Source organism: Ziziphus jujuba, chromosome 10, assembly GCF_031755915.1.
Source record: "Ziziphus jujuba cultivar Dongzao chromosome 10, ASM3175591v1".
Taxonomy (NCBI): domain Eukaryota; kingdom Viridiplantae; phylum Streptophyta; class Magnoliopsida; order Rosales; family Rhamnaceae; genus Ziziphus; species Ziziphus jujuba.
The window spans coordinates 22,869,015-22,887,180 of NC_083388.1; the positions used below are offsets into that span (position 1 = coordinate 22,869,015).

The 18,166-nt window shown below is 33.1% G+C and overlaps 3 protein-coding genes across 8 annotated transcripts; all 3 read left to right on the plus strand.

Annotated features, from left to right (window-relative positions):
* Window positions 1-349: 349 nt before the first annotated feature.
* LOC107412074 (uncharacterized) lies at window positions 350-4,232 on the plus strand. Of its 3 annotated transcripts, XM_060811869.1 has the most exons (8): window positions 350-367; window positions 734-1,059; window positions 1,234-1,452; window positions 1,965-2,051; window positions 2,418-2,564; window positions 3,315-3,341; window positions 3,462-3,557; window positions 3,655-4,232. In XM_060811869.1, exons 2-8 carry the CDS (start codon window positions 829-831, stop codon window positions 3,853-3,855), a joined length of 1,008 nt encoding a protein of 335 aa, XP_060667852.1. In that variant the 5' UTR covers window positions 350-367; window positions 734-828; the 3' UTR covers window positions 3,856-4,232. The 3 variants fall into 3 exon arrangements, with proteins under 3 accessions (XP_060667852.1, XP_060667853.1, XP_015875263.3); XM_060811870.1 differs by lacking the exon at window positions 350-367 and having other exon boundaries at window positions 683-1,059; window positions 1,965-2,042; XM_016019777.4 differs by lacking the exon at window positions 350-367 and having other exon boundaries at window positions 686-1,059.
* A 240-nt stretch (window positions 4,233-4,472) lies between these two features.
* LOC107412073 (probable protein S-acyltransferase 17) lies at window positions 4,473-7,884 on the plus strand. Of its 2 annotated transcripts, XM_016019775.4 has the most exons (11): window positions 4,473-4,691; window positions 4,771-4,934; window positions 5,065-5,158; window positions 5,608-5,702; window positions 5,822-5,989; window positions 6,104-6,176; window positions 6,280-6,332; window positions 6,431-6,522; window positions 6,608-6,660; window positions 6,761-6,886; window positions 7,323-7,884. In XM_016019775.4, exons 2-11 carry the CDS (start codon window positions 4,786-4,788, stop codon window positions 7,599-7,601), a joined length of 1,182 nt encoding a protein of 393 aa, XP_015875261.3. In that variant the 5' UTR covers window positions 4,473-4,691; window positions 4,771-4,785; the 3' UTR covers window positions 7,602-7,884. The 2 variants fall into 2 exon arrangements, with proteins under 2 accessions (XP_015875261.3, XP_024926072.3); XM_025070304.3 differs by lacking the exons at window positions 4,473-4,691; window positions 6,608-6,660 and having other exon boundaries at window positions 4,698-4,934; window positions 6,816-6,886.
* Window positions 7,885-8,384: 500 nt separating this feature from the next.
* On the plus strand, window positions 8,385-12,130 carry LOC107412075 (cyclin-L1-1). 3 transcript variants are annotated; one of them, XM_048469209.2, is made up of 8 exons: window positions 8,385-8,857; window positions 8,983-9,064; window positions 9,431-9,571; window positions 9,924-10,102; window positions 10,541-10,781; window positions 11,002-11,419; window positions 11,561-11,596; window positions 11,693-12,130. In XM_048469209.2, the coding sequence occupies exons 1-8, from the start codon at window positions 8,706-8,708 to the stop codon at window positions 11,755-11,757; spliced, it is 1,314 nt and encodes a 437-aa protein (XP_048325166.2). In that variant the 5' UTR covers window positions 8,385-8,705; the 3' UTR covers window positions 11,758-12,130. The 3 variants fall into 3 exon arrangements, with proteins under 3 accessions (XP_048325166.2, XP_048325165.2, XP_048325168.2); XM_048469208.2 differs by having other exon boundaries at window positions 8,386-8,857; window positions 10,511-10,781; XM_048469211.2 differs by having other exon boundaries at window positions 8,840-8,857; window positions 9,412-9,571; window positions 10,511-10,781.
* The last annotated feature ends 6,036 nt before the right edge of the window (window positions 12,131-18,166 follow it).

Below are 18,166 nucleotides of genomic sequence, written 5' to 3' on the forward strand. Positions count from 1 at the left end.
ATTAACCTAAAAAACTAATTGCAAACAGAAATCACTGCCAAGTCTATTGTGTACTTGGATAGGCTAATTATGGTTGTTAAAGAGCTAACTTCCGTGACCCATTGCCTCGTGCTCAGTCAGTCTTCATCTGGCTATTCAAATTCTATCTCCCTTGTAAATTTAATGCACCTTCATTGGGGACATTTGAATGTAGTTTTGAGTCTAATGTGCTCTTTTACTTTTCTAAGGTATCTTCTTGACCGCTCCAGAAACAGGCAGAATCAATTACTGATATAAAAGTGGGAGAAGTACATTACATCATTATCAGCATGGGTAACTTTCTTTGTTTCTAAATTGAAGATAAAAGTTAGCACCACGGATGAAATCAGTAAGCTCCACATCTCATATATATATATATATATATATTTATATAGACGGATATATGTACAGTCTGTCTATAATGCAGACGGTTTTTATGTGGACTATAGTATTGGTGACGATTTTTCATAGTATTGGTGACGATGTTTTAAAAAATCATCGTTAATACTATGAGAAACTGTCACTAATACTGCGGTTCTTATGCGGCCTCGTCATAAAATTTCTATTTATATATATATTGCATGTTACCCCTTCAACGTATTTTTTGTCCTAGTAATAAATTGTATATTGTATGTTATCCCTTCAACGTATTTTTCTTTTCCTAGTAATAAATTGTTTTATGTCTGTTTTATCTAATCCACTTTGTGTGGTCCAGAACGACTGCCGACTGCTAACAGCGAGTCCCAAAATACATCTCAAATTCCGAGAGGTTTCGTAATTACTGTATTATGTAATTCGATTTTTCATTGAATGGGGAGTAGTGTGATGTATCATTATGCGGGGTTTTCATATCATTCCCAACTGAAGTTTCCTTCTTTTGGAATCGTATGTTCGTCTGAGGTAGTTGGTGTATCAAGGCGACAAGTGTTGGAGCAGGTGGATGTTGTGCTTGCTAAGGGGGATGAGAGGGCGGCACTTCAACTCGTCAAGGATTTGCAGGGCAAGCCTGGTGGCCTTCGTTGTTTTGGTTCTGCTAGGCAGGTTAGTTTGTGGACTCTGACCCTTCAATTTTCTTTCTTTTGCTATTGGTGTTATCTCTTCCTTGTGCATAATAGTCACTCTTGTGTTCTTATTATCTGAATGGATTTTCTTCGGTATTATTTAGTTATTAGTTCCAAGGGTATCTTCTGTCCAATGAATGAATTCATTTTGCAGGTACCGCAAAGACTCTACACCTTGGATGAGCTAAAGCTGAATGGCATAGAAGCATCTTCTCTTCTATCACCAGTAGATGCGACTCTTGGTTCTATAGAGCGGAATCTTCAGCTTGCTGCTGTTTTGGGAGGTGTTTCTGCATGGAATGTTTTTGGGTTTAGCCCCCAACAAGTTTTATATCTTTCTTTAGGATTGTTGTTTCTCTGGACTTTGGACGTGGTAATTAATTACTTATTATATTTTCTATAAGTATTCTTATGATCCATCTTATATAATGCTTGTGTTTCTTGAGGCATTCAGCTATATAAACTGACTCATGATGTCTAAGAGTGTTTTTTTTTTTTTTTTAAATAATATTTTGCTTGCTGATTTTCAGCCCATTGTTGATTTATCTTTTTGTTCTTCACTTATTGTACCTAGGTTCACCTCTAATATGCTGTCCAATGGTCTACTTATATTTTTGTTTCAAACTTCGGGTCCCTTCTCTATAAATTTTAGCATGTTTATAAACTTTACATAAAGTTTTATGTTGCAAGGGATGGTTCTTGAAGTTGCAATTATATCCAAAGTGCTATGGGTCTTTGAGTTGTTTTACGTTTTGATCATTTTTTGGTCTTTATAATGACTTTATCTCTGTATTTCTACTTTTGCTTGACACACATACTGCTTAACTTCTGTAGCGGACCGTGGTTACTGTTTCTTATATGCAGTTTTGTGCCATCAAATCTTAGGCATCGTTTAATGGAGGACTCAGTAGCTTGGTTCTTGACACAATTGCCCACACCTTTAGCCAGAAATATCACAACAGGGTAATTCAAGTAAAATCTCTCTCCCTCTCTCTCTCTTTCTCTCCCCCCTACTTGAACTTTATGTTTCTTATAGTTTTACTGTCTTAAATCTCGTATAATTTTTTCACAAACAACAATGGTAAGATATAAAACTGGGATTAGTTGCTTCTCTACCTGATTCTGAATTCCTTACTTTCTATGCTTTGAGCCCTGATATCCTCATAAAGGAGAAATAGCCAATTTGGCAACAATGGGATTGTGTTTCTTCTTTCGATTAAATATTCCATGGGGCCCCCCGCGGCGGGGGGGGGGGGGGGTGTTTGTGTGTCTTCACTCTTTTCGTTTCACGTATTTCATTGAGGTCAAATTGCTTCAGTTTGTGATATCATTATGCAGCATGAAGCTGGCCACTTTTTAATCGCCTACTTGGTGGGAATTCTTCCCAGGGGATATACCTTATCTAGTCTGGAAGCTTTAAAGAAGGAAGGATCTCTCAATGTTCAAGCAGGGACTGCATTTGTGGATTTTGAGTTTCTTGAAGAAGTATGTTCCTTTCTTTGTTTGACAGTGGTTATTACTCCTTTCATTGTCTATACCGTCAAGCTTGTCTTGTTATTTTTTTTGTTTGTTGGTACTGGAAGTGCCTTGATATGTTGAAAGGGTTATGGAATCTTCAGAGAGAGTTAGTAATGCCAAGAAACAATTACAAGGGAGCCTGATGACTGGCTGTATTGTCTCCAAAAGTGAAGTTATAACTATTTTAATTGAGATAATACTTGCCACCCATAGTCAACCATATGATCTAAAGCCTTTGTTCTGGGGATAACAGCTCAACTGGTTGGTTGTGTTCTTTTATTATGAAGTGTGACAAGGAAAAGAAATCTTAAGGAACGTAGCATAGGACACTTGCATTTTGGTTATTAAAAGTAAGATTATTTTGTTTCCATGTCATTAATGTAATGCATAGGATTTCTGGTGCCTTGGATCTCAGCTATAACTTTTCAGTTATCATTGTGAAAGCCATTGCTTAAGTCTTCGCAAAGTTATATTGATTTGACGAGCTTGTATGTACCAAATGAAATAGACTTTTCTGTAGGATCAACTTTGATTATTTCAGTTATCATTGTGAAAGCCATTGCTTAAGTCCTTGCAAAGTTCTATTGATTTGACGAGCTTGTATGTACCAAATGAAATAGACTCTTCTGTAGGATCAACTTTGATTAAGTCAGACTTTAGGTGTGGCATTCTTGTTATAATCTTTTGATCCACAGCACTTGTTTCCGTGGCTTGCAGGTTAATGGTGGAAAAGTATCAGCAACGGTACATTATCTTCCCCTCAAAACTGCTGCTTCTAAACAATCAGATTCAATATTGTTATATAACCTACAGTGTCACTTTGGCTGGCAATGAAAATAACTGGGAACTTATCTATCTTGCCAGACACTCAACAAATTCTCGTGTATAGCACTAGCTGGTGTGGTTTCCGAATATCTTTTATACGGCCATGCAGAGGGAGGTCTTGCTGATATAAACAAGGTCTACTAGATTTCTCTTAAGTGACTACTCTTTGATGAAATACAGATATGATGAAACTTAAATAGTAGCTAATGTAATCTGTTGGCTCCTGAGACAGTTGGATATGCTGCTTAAAGGCTTGGCCTTCACACAAAAGAAAGCTGACTCTCAAGTCAGATGGTCTGTACTAAACACCGTCCTAATACTGCGTCGACATGAAGCCACACGAGCTAAACTTGCTGAGGCCATGTCAAGCGGGAAATCTGTGGGATTTTGCATCGAAACCATTGAGGATACGATAGGCAATGCAGATATTTAAGAACATGAGCTGTTTTCCTAATGCTCTGCTAACATTTTTTTCTGCTCTGCTCTTTTGTTATGTAGAGATTTGTCACTTGCTGCAGAAGAACCTGTATTTATAACATATGAATGGCAACTTAACATCAGTTTGTGTTAAGAACCTTTTGGGGGTTATATATAGAATGTCAGAACAGTTTTACAATTACAAATAAAATTCTATCTGCCTCAGGAGTATCGTTCCAAGTTTCCAACAACTTGTATCTAATTAGTAATTCCCATTATGGTATGCTATCATTTGTCCTTAGCCTGTGTACCTCTTGTCAGTCAGTTTCGCTTTTGTTTTGCACTTTGAGAAGTTATGGGAAAATATTCAATGTAAAAAATAAAAAAATAAAATTCTTGCAATCTAATTAAATTAGTGCATTTTTCGTGTTAATTAATTATTTATAAATATTATTGCTATTATTATAAGATATGGTAGTACAAAACGAAAAATAAAATAGAAAATAAAAATAAAATAAAATTTAAATTTATTAGATACTCTTGCAATATTGAAAGAAAAAGGCAAATTTAATCCAAGTTGAAAAGTACAAAAGTTCTGACAAACCAATGTAAGAAGGAGGAAAAAAAAAAAATAGGAACAAACAGAGTCAGTTGGAATGTGCCGTCTATGAGTCCTACTGTCAAGAGGAGATAAAAGGCTTCGTAATAAATCGGTGAATTTGCATTTATTCATATGGTCAAGGTCAATACCTTCCGACTGCCGATAAATAAAATAAAATAAAATAAAAAACCCAGAAACAAAAGACCAAAACCCAAGAAAGCACCATCGCTGAATCTGCCTCTGTTCCTGTGGTATGTGAAAATCTCTCTCTCTCTTTTTTTTTTTTTTTTTTTTTTGGGTTTTTTCTCTCACTTTTCTGTGAAAAAAAAGTGAGAGTTTTGAAGAATGGCTCCACAGTGGGTTCTGGTTTGCCATGGGCTGGTTACATTGCTGGTGTTGGTTTCCTTCCTCTGCGGCCACTGGCCCATCTTTAAGGGCACACCCATCCAACGCATCCACCAATTCATCACCTTCGGCGCTTACGATTACTTCCTGTACGTCAATTATCTCTTTTTCTCTCGCCTTCTTCTTCTTCTTCCCTTTTTTTTTTTTTTTTTTAATTTTAGTTTTGATTTTTTAGATTTGATTCGGTTCTCATTTTGTTCCTTTGTCTTTTTTTCATAGGAGGTTTGTGGGGGTTGTTTTTGGCACCAAGGGAACCGATGCTGTACTCTCGGTTGAGTATTTCTGCTGCGACCGACCCAATCCAATTTTGCAGGTTTACAGAGAAAGTTTCATTCTTTATATGATTTTTGTGTTGTATAGTCTTGCTTGGGAATGTGGGATTGGGTTTTAATTGGTTTTGGTTTTGGTTCATATGGGTTTGTGATATGTTGGATACAGGGTTTTTTTTTTTTTGCTTTTTTGAATTGAATTGTTGTTGAGATCATGAGTTTATTCACTTGTTTGGGTTTGCTATTTGTGGTTAAGTGTTTAGCTTTTCTGAAGATGCATACACTTTTGAGTGTGTTTTGTTGTTATGTGATAGGGATGTTAGATGTTATCAGTTTTTTTTTTGTGTGTGTGCGTGTGTGTATTTTAGTTTTTGCTAAATTATTGGATTTTAGGGTATGATGAATATGTTTGTGTTTGGAGAAGATTTTGATCTTTAATTATTTATTTTTCTTTTGGATTATTATTCAATGTGGTCTTTCTGTTTGGCTGTAGGTATTATATCTTGCAATACTTGGAGGAATCTATTACTTAATTGCAAAGTCTATCTTTGTCTACATCCCTGGTTATTATCTTAGTGGACTTCACAGGTCTATATTGAGGAGTACAGATTTGCTCTTTTATTCTTTAACTTTTTAGTATTGATTCGCTGTTGACATAATTCTCAGTTCTTACAAGAATCCCTTATATGCAATGTGTTTTCCTGCAGGTACACAAGCTTGTTGGCTGTTGGTGTCGGTCTTCTGCTATTTCTATTGACTAGCTTTTCTGATCCAGGAACAGTGAAGGCTGAGAATGTTTCTCAGTATCTCTCTGCTTATCCGTATGACAATATTATTTATTCAGAGAAAGAATGTTCAACTTGTAAAATACCAAAGTGAGTTTCTTTCTTCACAGGTGCATCCCTGGAGGATTATTATTATTATTATTTTTTTTATTGAAATCTATACTGATGGAAATTTGTTCATTTCTTTCTTCTTCTGTGATTCAGACCTGCCAGGTCCAAACACTGCAGCATATGTAATCGTTGTGTTTCTCGTTTTGATCATCACTGTGGATGGATGGTCTGAAAATAACTCAAATCCATATCCTGATTTTATGATTGGATATTCTATTTGGTAAATATCTTAAATTCTATATTTTGGTTTCTACTTTTCATCATTGCAGAATAATTGCATTGGCGAGAGAAACACACGTTACTTTATGGCTTTTCTTTTATGGTGAGTTCCAATTTATGCAACAACAAGCTTTTGGAGATGTGATGCAACATGCTAGCCTTCTTTCCCTTCCTGTCATTTAACTTTTAGTGCTTCTGCAGGCACTTCCTTATTTGCGTGTATGGAACAGTAGCCATTGTGTTGGTTCTTGTTGGGAGGGCCAAAGAATTGAGAGTTATATATATTCTAACTGGTAAAATTTCCTTGCATTTTAACCCAGTCATGGATTTGTTGCATGTGGACCTAAATTTAGCGTTTACCCTTTTTCTTCATTGCAGTTTATTATGGTATAGAAAATTCTTTCTTTAGTTTAGCTCCACATGTTGTACAGGTGAGTTAATTTTGTTCTTTGACATGTTTCTATCAGAGGTTATTATAGATTACCCTTTTTCATGTTGCGTATTGATTAATCGGTTTTCTGGTGGAAACAGTGGTTGCTGAGTTCTTACAACACTCAAATTCTTGTTACTGTGTTTCTTGGAATAGTTTCGTTGCTGTTGGCGGGTTTCTTTGGTTATCATGCCAAACTTTGTCTCACAAATACTACCACTAACGAGGTCTGTATTTACTATCTTGACAGTTCTATTCATTTTTCTTTAGGAATAGGCATTAAGTTTCTTTTGCTGCAACATAATCACTGTCTTGAGAAAAGCCATATAAAATATTGGCTTCAAATCTTTGCAGCTACTTTTGGATGCATATTTGACTTTGCTTATAAAATGGCACACCATGCACTTATCTACTAGAACACTTATGTTGATATTGAATTTTCACTTAAAATACTTTAGATTATAGCAAAAAAAACATTATACTCAATGGATGTGCTGATTTGTCAATAGATTAAATCATTACTGTGATTATTATTACTGTTTATGTTCCTTTGGAATTTGGTATTCGATGGTATGGCTGCAAGCGTAACCAAAGTGAAGTAAAGCTGGTGCTGAAACACTCAAATTTAAACTTACATGGATATACTTGTTTATGGAACTACAGACTTTCAAGTGGCAGGAGTATGTAAGCTGGCAAAAGAAGCTAAATGAAGCAAGGGCAAGTGCTGCAGCTCTCAAAGCAAGTCTCAACGGGATGAGTAGTGAAAGAAAGCCTCCGGAGAGCAAATGGAGATCCTTCTTTCGAAAATCTCCATTGGAAGATGTTGAGGTTGTTGTTAAGAGTAACATGTATGATAAAGGATTCATTCAAAATCTTTCTGAGATAATCTTCCCCCTTTCAACAAGAGCATCGTTTACGCAGACCAAATCGAAGTCTGGCTAAATTTTGCTGCGAATCATCTTTATGTTTAGTTTTGGATATGGTTGCCTCCCACCATTGATACGATATCAATCCTTGATCCCACTGAGAGAGTTTCTTGGGATTGTGATACATGTCTTGCAAATATTTGATGGACTATTCTAGCATCGTTGATGATCTTTGATGCTATCTTGGGCTATTGTGGCCTTTGGCTGGGAGAGTAAAGATAGGGGTGTTTTAATTTTTGTAGTGTTTTTATGTAAATAATACTTGATTAATTTATGCTTACAGTATATTTTTATTTGAATTTGTTTTTTTTCTTATTTTGCTTTTAATATGGTAAAGAAAGAATGTTTGACTTGGAGGATGCCTTTCGGTTATTATTGTTTTGGGATCCCTTCAACTATTGAATGTCCATATCAATTGCAAAACAAGGATTAAGAATATGTAGGCAAATTGCAATTACTATTTCCCAAATTTGATTCTTGTAAATAATATGGTAGAAAAACAATTTTTTTTTTTTTTGTTTTCCTTATCATGCGCAACTGTAAATAAAATGTAGAATAATTTAAATGAAAAATAATTAATAAAAATAATATTATAATTTAGTATTTTAGGAAGATAAAAAAAAAATAAATAAATAAAAAGATGAAAAAGGGCCTTTGGTCTACTCTGGACCGTGTGAATGATGAAGATGGGCCGGAAGAGAACCCATTTCGAAAACTTTTCTATGCCTTCGGCAAAAAAAAAAAAAAAAAAAAAAAAAAAAAGCCCTCTATTCGACCTAAATAATAAAAAAACAAACGACACCGTTAAAGGAGTAGTCGGGTGTGGTATCGTCACGAGCCGATCTTTGTTTGGCGGCACGGAAAATTGAAAATTGAGGGAAAGAGGAGGAAAAAAAAGAAAGAAAACATCGTTGAGAAAATCGAATAATGAAAAGCGAAGAAGCTTATTGAGCTCAGATCAGATCAGTGGTTATTTATATTTTATATTTCGGTTGGAATATTAAGAATCCGAATTTGGTTCCCCTAAATTGGGAAGAGAGAGTGGAAACAAAAGGGAAGGGTTGGATTCTGGGTTTTTGTTAATTAGGTTTTGGAAATTTAGACTGCCGAAAAGTGGATTATGATATACACGGCAGTCGACACGTTCTACCTGACGGATGAGCAGCTCGCGAATTCGCCGTCCAGGAAAGACGGCATAGATGAAGCCACAGAAACCAATCTGAGAATCTATGGTTGCCATCTCATCCAAGAAAGCGGCATCTTGCTCAAATTGTATGCCTTTATCCGCTTTTCTTCTACTTCTATGTAATTAATTATAGGTTTATGTTATTTTTCTTCCTTTTTTTTATTTTTATTTTTTATGTTTTACTTAAGAAAAAAGTTTAAATTTTTAACAGAGACCAAGCTGTTATGGCGACCGGTCAGGTTCTGTTCCACCGTTTCTATTGCAAGAAGTCGTTTGCCCGCTTTAATGTCAAGGTTGGCTTGTTATTTTTGTAATTGTTTCTATACTTTTCTGGCAACCTTTTGTTTGGATGCATAGAAAGTGTCAAACTTTATCTAAATTTTTTACACCATTGGGGATTTATTTTTGGGTGGTAAAAGGATGGGTAATGTAAACCCTGTATATATGCTGTATTTATTCAACAGCTTTACTTCCTCAAGCCCTTGTGTTGAATTTTTGAAATTCGATTTTTGTAATTAATCGCATTTTTCTTTAATTTCGTTTTAATCCCACATTTTGAAGATGGTAGAACTTGGTTTGATTTGGGTATAAGTAGCATCGTTATGGCATTGAGTTTGTGCTAGTTCTAATGCTTTTGCAGAAATCGTTATTTGTTGCAGAAAGTTGCTGTTAGTTGCGTGTGGCTTGCCTCAAAACTGGAGGAATGCCCTAGGAAAGCTAGACAGGTGATAATTGTTTTCCACAGAATGGAATGCAGGAGGGACAACTTGCCCATTGACTATTTGGACCCCTATTCAAAGGTTGGGAACATTTTGTTTGTCATTGTGATGCACTACTGTTTCTTTTATTTTCTTCATTCGATTAGTCAAACCGTAGACTTCCACTGTGAAAATTTTACTGACTTTTATTATCTTATTTGAGATCAATGTAAATAACCATTTTTTTGGTTCTGCATGACTGGTTAGTTTAGCATCCAAAATACATTACCCCGTGGATGCCTCTTATATATTTTCTTAAAAATTTGTCTTTTCTTTCTTGGCAGAAATATTCAGACTTAAAGATGGAGTTGAGTAGAACAGAAAGGCATATATTTAAATGCATTACTTCATCAGGCGCTTTTATATTTTCTTAAAATTTTTTCTTTCTTGACAGAAATATTCAGACTTAAAGATGGAGTTGAGTAGAACAGAAAGACATATATTGAAAGAGATGGGTTTTATTTGTCATGTGGAACATCCCCATAAATTCATATCAAATTACCTTGCCACTCTTGAAATCCCTCCAGAGTTGAGGCAACTCAGGCAAGAAGCATGGAATCTAGCAAATGATAGGTAGGTATTGCCTATTTCTTTTCTTGGTATTGGGTTTATTTACTTATCATTTTTTTTAAAATTTTTTTTTAAATATATATGTTCTTCTAGTGTTAGTAATCTTAGTTGTTTGCATTTTAAAACAATTTTTGTATGTTCCACTAGGTTAGATAGGAAGTTGTTGAACTTGATATATGTTAAGGATTTTTTTTTTGTGTTTGACTTACTTAGAAACATATATTATGATTCTGTTTCCCAAAACTTTTTACTAATGTTTGATAGGTTTGATTTATGGGTATTGGATTTTGGCATTCACCATAATATCCTTAAAAGGGTGTTCTTTTCATTATTATTATTATTGTTATCAGTATTATTATTTTTTAAAAAAAGAAATTTGTTTACTTCACGCCAACTCTTTAATGGATGCAGTTTGCGTACAACGTTGTGTGTTCGATTCAGGAGTGAGGTTGTGGCTTGTGGGGTTGTATATGCTGCTGCTCGCAGGTTTCAGGTACCTCTTCCTGAAAACCCACCATGGTGGAAAGCATTTAATGCAGATAAATCAGGCATTGATGAAGTTTGTCGGGTTTTGGCTCACCTGTACAGCCTTCCTGAGGCACAATATATACCAGTTTGCAAGGATGGGGATTCATTTACATTTTCTAACAAGTCATGGGATTCACGGTCGCAGCCAGTCCAGGTAATTCTTTACCTTTCTCTCATGTATAATTTAAGGTTTACATTGCATAATTATGTGGATCCTTCTGCTACTCAGTTAGAAGAGGAAGAAACGCTTGTGTACTGTCATTGGAAAGCCAACTGTAGCTGCATGGTGAATAGAATATGATAATCATATATTGCTGCTATTTATCATCTCTATGAGAATAGTTTCTTAGTAGTCATTCATTTTTCTGCTGTAGGAAGTGTCACAGTGTAGCCCACAAGCTAATGATGATGCCTCTGTTTCCAAGGCACCTCCTGTTGCAGTTAATCTTGAATCTGATGGATCCAAGGGTTCATTTATCAAGGTATCTATAAACAAGCTGAAGGAGTCTAAGAAAAGTGACGATGAATCTAAGAGTATTCCTGTTGAGGGAGACTTAAAAGAAGAGCCCGTGCAGAAATCCAAGTCTGATCATAGATCAGAAATCGGTGGGGAAAGGAACAAGGAAAGGGAAAGCGAAAGGGAAAGAGAGCGGGAGGGAAATAGTATAAAGGCTCGGGATTGTGATAGGGGCAGGGGTTCTGATCGGGAAAGAAAACGAAAGCAATCTGAGATGGACAGAGATAAAATAAAGGAGCAAGGGCATCGTTCTAGGGATAGAAAAAAGGATTTAGGTTGGTCTATAAGTTTCTTTCCTTGTTTATGGACTACTTTTGAAATATATCAATCTTCACATTCGCTTTATGAATTTACCTCATTTTGTTTGTTTGCTACACTGAAGACTTAGAATGTATGATTTTCTATGTTGTTTGCAGGAAATTCAGAGAAATCAAGACATCATTCATCACGAGGTACGCAAATTACTTTAGATTGCGAGTATTATTAATAATAGCTTGTTTTGTTGGTAGATTGAGTTGCATCATCTAACCCCCTTTCTCATATTCCAGATCGTGACTACCGTAGCTATTCTTCATGGGAGAAGGATCGCCATAGACATCATTCATACGCTTGAACCGCTCTTGCTTTACTTACAAAGTTGATTAGAAGTACTTCAGTTCTATGGTACATTCTTGACATATATATTTGTCCCCACAACCCAAAAAAAAAAGTGCCAGAAACTTGGAAAAGATATTTCTGTTTGGTTGGCAATGCACAGTATTCCTTGAAATGTAGGAGTGACAAGATTGTGATAATTGAAAAATACTGCCCCGATACTTACGTTGCTTTAGAAAAAAGGCTGCAAATACTAATTGGATATGACATTATATACAAAGATGGGGAAAAATACAAAAATAGAAGGCAAATAAATTTCTGTCGGTTTGTCCTTTTACCTTTGAACTTTGTTATTTAATCATACAGGCATACAATTGTTTTTGTTTTTATCATTATTATTATCATTATTATTGTTTTGATAAGAAATGCCTGTATGATATAATTGTTCTCTGTATTATTTTGTTGGTCGATTGTTATTTGTTTGTATGGTTATCTCATATTAATCTAATGATTGAAAATGGCCCTCTACCATCTAAATGTTTTTCAGTTTTATTTTCAACTTGATAAGGCTTCCCATGAATATCTTTCCCTCTAATCGTGTTTCTCCGCGATCCAACCCCTTCATTTATTCAAATGTTGACTTCAAAACCATTATCACACATAAACATTTTTTTTGGTTAATAAATAGATAGTTAACTAGATATTCGAAAATGCTAATATTCTTTACCGATTGAGAGAGGGAAACCAAAAAAAAGAAAAAAAGAAAAAAAATAAAGGTGCATGTGTCAGTTTGTGGAAAAAATTAACAAGACCTTCGAAGTTCATAGATGTAGGCCACCATGCGGTAGAGATTTGGAGACAATGAAATAAGATAGCATCAAGCAGCAGGGTCTATCAGCATCTACCATCTGCCAATGCTCCGCTTTTGCTTTTGGGTTTAATTTTTCCATATTGACGAGGAAAAACAAGAACCTATCCTTTATGCGAACTTTGGGAAATGGGAAGGCTTTGTTTAGATAAGGATTAAGTGAAGATGTAAATTAAGTCACAGTTTTACACGCAAACATATATACATAAAGCATTAATAGATTAATTAGTTAATATGAAAGGAGCTATGTATTTTAAATAAAAGAAAGTTTGAAAAGCTGTGAGTGAGATAAATAATCAGTAAGAGGAGTTAAGGCTCGTTGTACATAACCTCAAATTTTGAATATATATATATATATATATTTGTATTAAAAATACATACCATGGTCATAGGGAGCCTGTGGTTCTAGGTTTGCTATTTATTTGTGTGCTATTCAGACTCCTTTTCTCATACACATTATTAATCAAAGTGTCAGTGTTTGTCTGTTCTTTTTCCTTTTGAATTTTATCTGAGAAGGTGGCATATACGGAATGTAGCAGTCGAAGTAGCCAAAAGATATGCATGGTTTGTCAGTTTTAATTGTCACCATTAATTGCAAGCTTTTGAGTCTTGACCATATGGTGTAGAGTACCATGTTCATCACCTTCAAAATCAACTATGCCAACAAAATAAAAATAATGATGACAATAATCAAAACAATAAAAAAAAAAATTTTTAGAAACTGTAAGAAAAGATTTAAAAAGGAAAAAAAAAAAAAAACATCAAATAAAAAAATATCCCTTCTGGCATTCGGCATCATTGATTGGCTTCATTCATCGGCTCCTTCTTGTCCGACATTTTGTTAATTTCCTGCCAGTGATACTTCTTATTTATGCTTGTACGTTCGTAACATAGGTAACTGTGCTAGCTTTAGTTGCTTGTTATACTTTTGTCACTAGGGCTACAAGAACAGCTCTTCGGATGGAAAAAAATATTTCTGTTCGGTTGGTTATGTACAGTATTCCTTGAAATATAGGAGTGGGCAAGATTGTGATAATTGAAATGCACTGCCCCGATACTTACGTTGCTTTAGGAAAAAGGGCGCACTTATTAATTGGATATGACAATAAATATAAAGATGGAAAAACAGGAAGGGCAAATAAATCTCCTTTCGTCTTGCCTTTCAGTTTTTAGTTTTGTTCTTTAATCATACGGATATATAATTGTTTTTATTATTTTTATTATTATTAGAAATGCGGTAATTGTTCTTTTAGCTTTTTATTATTATTTGGCTGATCGATTGTTATTTGTTTGTGTGGTTATCACATATTATTTCTCAATGATTGAAAATTATCCTTTATCATATAAATACTTTTCTGTCTTATTTTCAACTTAATAAAAATTTTCATAAACATTTTTTTCTCTAATAATATCTCTCCCTCCGAAATCCATCTCCATATGATTTCAAAACCATGGTAATCCTACAGAAATATTTTTTTTTTGGTTAATAAATAAACAATTAACCAGATATCGGAAATACCAATACTCTTTACAGATTGACAGAGGAAAAAAAAAAGTGCGTGTGTCAGTTTGTGGTAAAAATTAACAAGACAATACCTTTGAAGTTCACAGATCTAGGCCACCATGCAGCAGAGATTAGGAGACAATGAGATAAGATAGCATCAAGCAGCCGGCTCTATCAACATCTACCATCTGCCAATGCTCCGCTTGTGCCTTTGGGTTTAGTTTTTCTAAAATAATTCATTCATCTTTACTATAGATTATAACAGGGTTGATAAAAAATTTGTACTTTGGCCTACTATCCGGATTGGAGGCTCCATCATATTATGTATGTAGGAGTAGCCAAACTATTATTTTTTTAACCTATTTAAAAAATGAAAAAATAAAAAGAAAAAATAATTTAGAATGGGACCCAGCCCTCAGATTTCTTATATGATTGGAGTAGGAGCTCAGGATACCCAAACAATAAAAAAAAAAAAAAAAAAAAAATCGTATAGAAAAAATGAACAGGTATAGAGACTTGCAAGTAAATAAGAAAATAAAATATGAATGATTAATGTGATGGTGGGTGGTAACTCAGCTAAGAAAATAAAATAAAATATGCTGCTCTACATATGAATTAATTTTGCTGATCAAGATTTCACATATTCCCAACAATATATTAATTAATGAACTTGTTAATGGGTTTATCAGCATTGTAAAGGCATTACTAGCTCGTTTTCTTGTGATTGGAAAACAAACGATGAATAAGAATATGATAATCATTTTCTGCTTTCTATGATAATCACTTGAATGTGTGGATCCATGGCTGCATTGATCAAGATAGGCATTGGCAAACAGGTCATCTTAACCTTATCAAGGCCTAGGCAAAAATAACATTAAATTTTTAAAATTAATTTTTTTTTTGTCTATATTATTTTTTCATTTTAAAATGTAAAATTATCAATTAAATATTTTTATTCAAGTTTTGATAATAAAATCTTTTTCAACTCATAAACAACCATGTAAGAGAGCTACAACAGATTGATCAAGCCATGAATTTCCGTTGAAAAAAAAAAAGTTCTATACCATGAACTACAACAAAAACGTTAAATAACTATAGAAAAGAATTCATGCAAAAAATAAACATAAAATAAGAACAATGAATATAAATTTATTAAATAAATAACAAATGGATCATGTTCACTTTGGGTCAAAGTGTGTAAACTATATAATAAAATTTAAAAATTTTTAAATGTGAAATATGAGTAAAAGAAAAGAAAAAGAGTGAGAGAAGATAGAAAAACTCATTAATATGGAGGTTTCCAATTTTTTTTATTATTATTCTTTTATATTTAAAGCTTGAGATAAATATAGAGAATAGAGCATTTAATTTTTTTTTAAAAGAATTTAATATATGATGGATGCTCTTTTACAAAAAATAATAAATAATAAAAAGTAACATTTAAGATAAAAATAAATAATTAAAACTAAAATTGAATTTAAAAAGTCAAAAGTTATGTTTCCAAAAGCAAATTATTCTATCTTATTTACTAAATGAAAAGTGTTAATATATATATATATATATATATATATATAAATATATGTATGAAGTTACATGTAGCAATTTTAATGTGAGATATTTTTTGTGATAATATATATATATATATATATACATAAATTTTCTTTTTGGTGCAATAATATATGAACATTTTTAAGATTTTCCTCTTTTATGGGCCCGAACCACAGATTACTAGACCCACGCCTTCAGCCGGCCCCATTGACAAACTACTGGCAGTCTTGAGAAAAGTGATTGAATGCATGAACACTTAATTGTATTGTCTTAATTAGCCACCAATAAAATAAAATAAAAAATTGTAAGTTGAACTTCTTGTACCTAAAAGGAAGCCTATTTGTTGGCTCTTTTTTTTTTTTTTTTTGGTTTAACATGTTTGTTGTGTGTTATTGTGTTTAGACTTAACATTCGTATAAGAAATACCCTTTTCTGGTTCTGTTTTTAGCCACCAAATGGCTTTGCAGATCACAAACTCTTTGTTTTACGGTCAAGAAATTAAATCCTTTCAATTAAATTTGCTTAAATATATATACAATCCAGTTCAGAAAAATATTTTTAACTTTTTAAATTTATAATAAGTAGATTCAATTATTGAAAACTGTTAATAAGCAGTTTCATTTATTTAAGATTGTTCAATTATAATTATATGTAATCACACAATTTAATAATTTTAAATGATTGAGCCTATAATCATTGACTTTTTAAGTTGAATATATCCTATTCAGACCATCATTCTATATATACATATGTGAATTTTTTATTTTTTTTATTTTTTTTGTTTGACCAAATACATATGAAACTTATTTAAGCCTTAGAATAGAGCTGGAAGGTTGTTTGATTTTTGGGTATATGAATTTCCTATCAGTTTTGTGCTTCTTTCAGACTTCGATTACTGCTCAAAAAATTAATGGTAATTCAAATAAATCAGCAAAATGCCTTTCCATGGAAATTGCTCTCTACCATCTACAACCGCTTTTGAGTTTTGAATTATTTGTTTTGTTCACTTTTGGTGTATATTATAATTTCTTTTGATTGTTAAAGAATGTTTGGAGGACATTTCATGAATCGAATTTATGATTTTGGCCTTAAAAATCAACATGCCTTTGCCCTGTCAACACCTTTCCTTTATTTTAATTATTTTCATTTGTCCCTTTATTTAATTTCAGTTCTTTCTGCTACTTTGAATATACTTCCACTTAATACCTTATCAGACCGAAAAAGAAAAGTAAATAAATAAACACATAATTAAAAAAAGAAATACGTACTCTTTCTTCTTCATACGTACGGACTGAGAGAGATTTGAAGAGCAAGTGGTTAATTTCATTATTCTTTTAATTCCCCTTGAAACCTTTTTTTCCCCCCCCCTTAGATGTAAAATTTTCCCTCCTTGAATATTTTTATTTATATATATATATCGTTAAGCTCACATCACTATATTCCTAGTGTTAAAAAATGCATTTACTAAATTTAAAACAGCAATTGTAGTAAAATTCATAAAACTAAGGAGTAATAACATGGCATCAAAATATTACAGGGTCAAATTAAGCATTTTATTATCCCTTTGTTTCACAATTTTGCAAATCAGACCTTCCAATTTGGATATATATAAACGTTTTTTTTTGTTTCAGCAGACCAAGAAAAAGATGATGAAGGAGAAGAATTCTTCAATAATGATGAAGTGATGATGAGATGAAGAATATCACAACTAAGTTAATAAACATGGACTTGAACCGTAAGATCTTCTTATTAAATTCGTAATTATTTTTATTTTGTTCTTCCCCCAAATTTCTAGATATAGAGAAAATTATTTCTGATCATTTCATGTCTAATTTTTTTTCTTAATGCGAATGGACCAAAGAGCTAAAAGTAAAATTCAAAATGCAAATATAAATATAATGTATGAACTAACAATGCTAATAACTCAGCATTAAAAGTAGAGTTATAAATTGTAACTCCTAAGCTATTAACCCTAAAAACAAATAAATTAATTAATGTGAAAGAAATCCATTCCATTCCACACAAGTTGAGCGCTGGATGACTGAGTTGCACTATATCACTCCCAAAATTATTTAATTTTCAAGCATTTACTAATATTTGAAACTAGTAACCAATTAATGCAGGGGAGGCTAAAGAAATAGTATAGACATTGAAGTAGAATTAATTAATTTATATAGCAGTTTACAAGTGGAACAAATATGGACTGCATGGATTTAACCCCCAAAAAAAAAAAAAAAAAAAAAATGCATATGGACTGCATGGATCCTACAATTACATGTGGGGCAGCTTATGGCCCTATTTATCAACAATGTAAATTAAAATTCACGAATCCTGTGCTATAAAATGCATTTTTCTTACAAGAAGAAATAATAATAATTTTCCTAAAAGTTGCGTCTGGCAGCTGATACCACGTGGTTGATATAAAAAGCAGAAAAGATAAAATATTGATAATCGACGTGTTTGTGGGTGATCGATTATTCAGCTTAGTGCAGGACAGGTAATATTGAT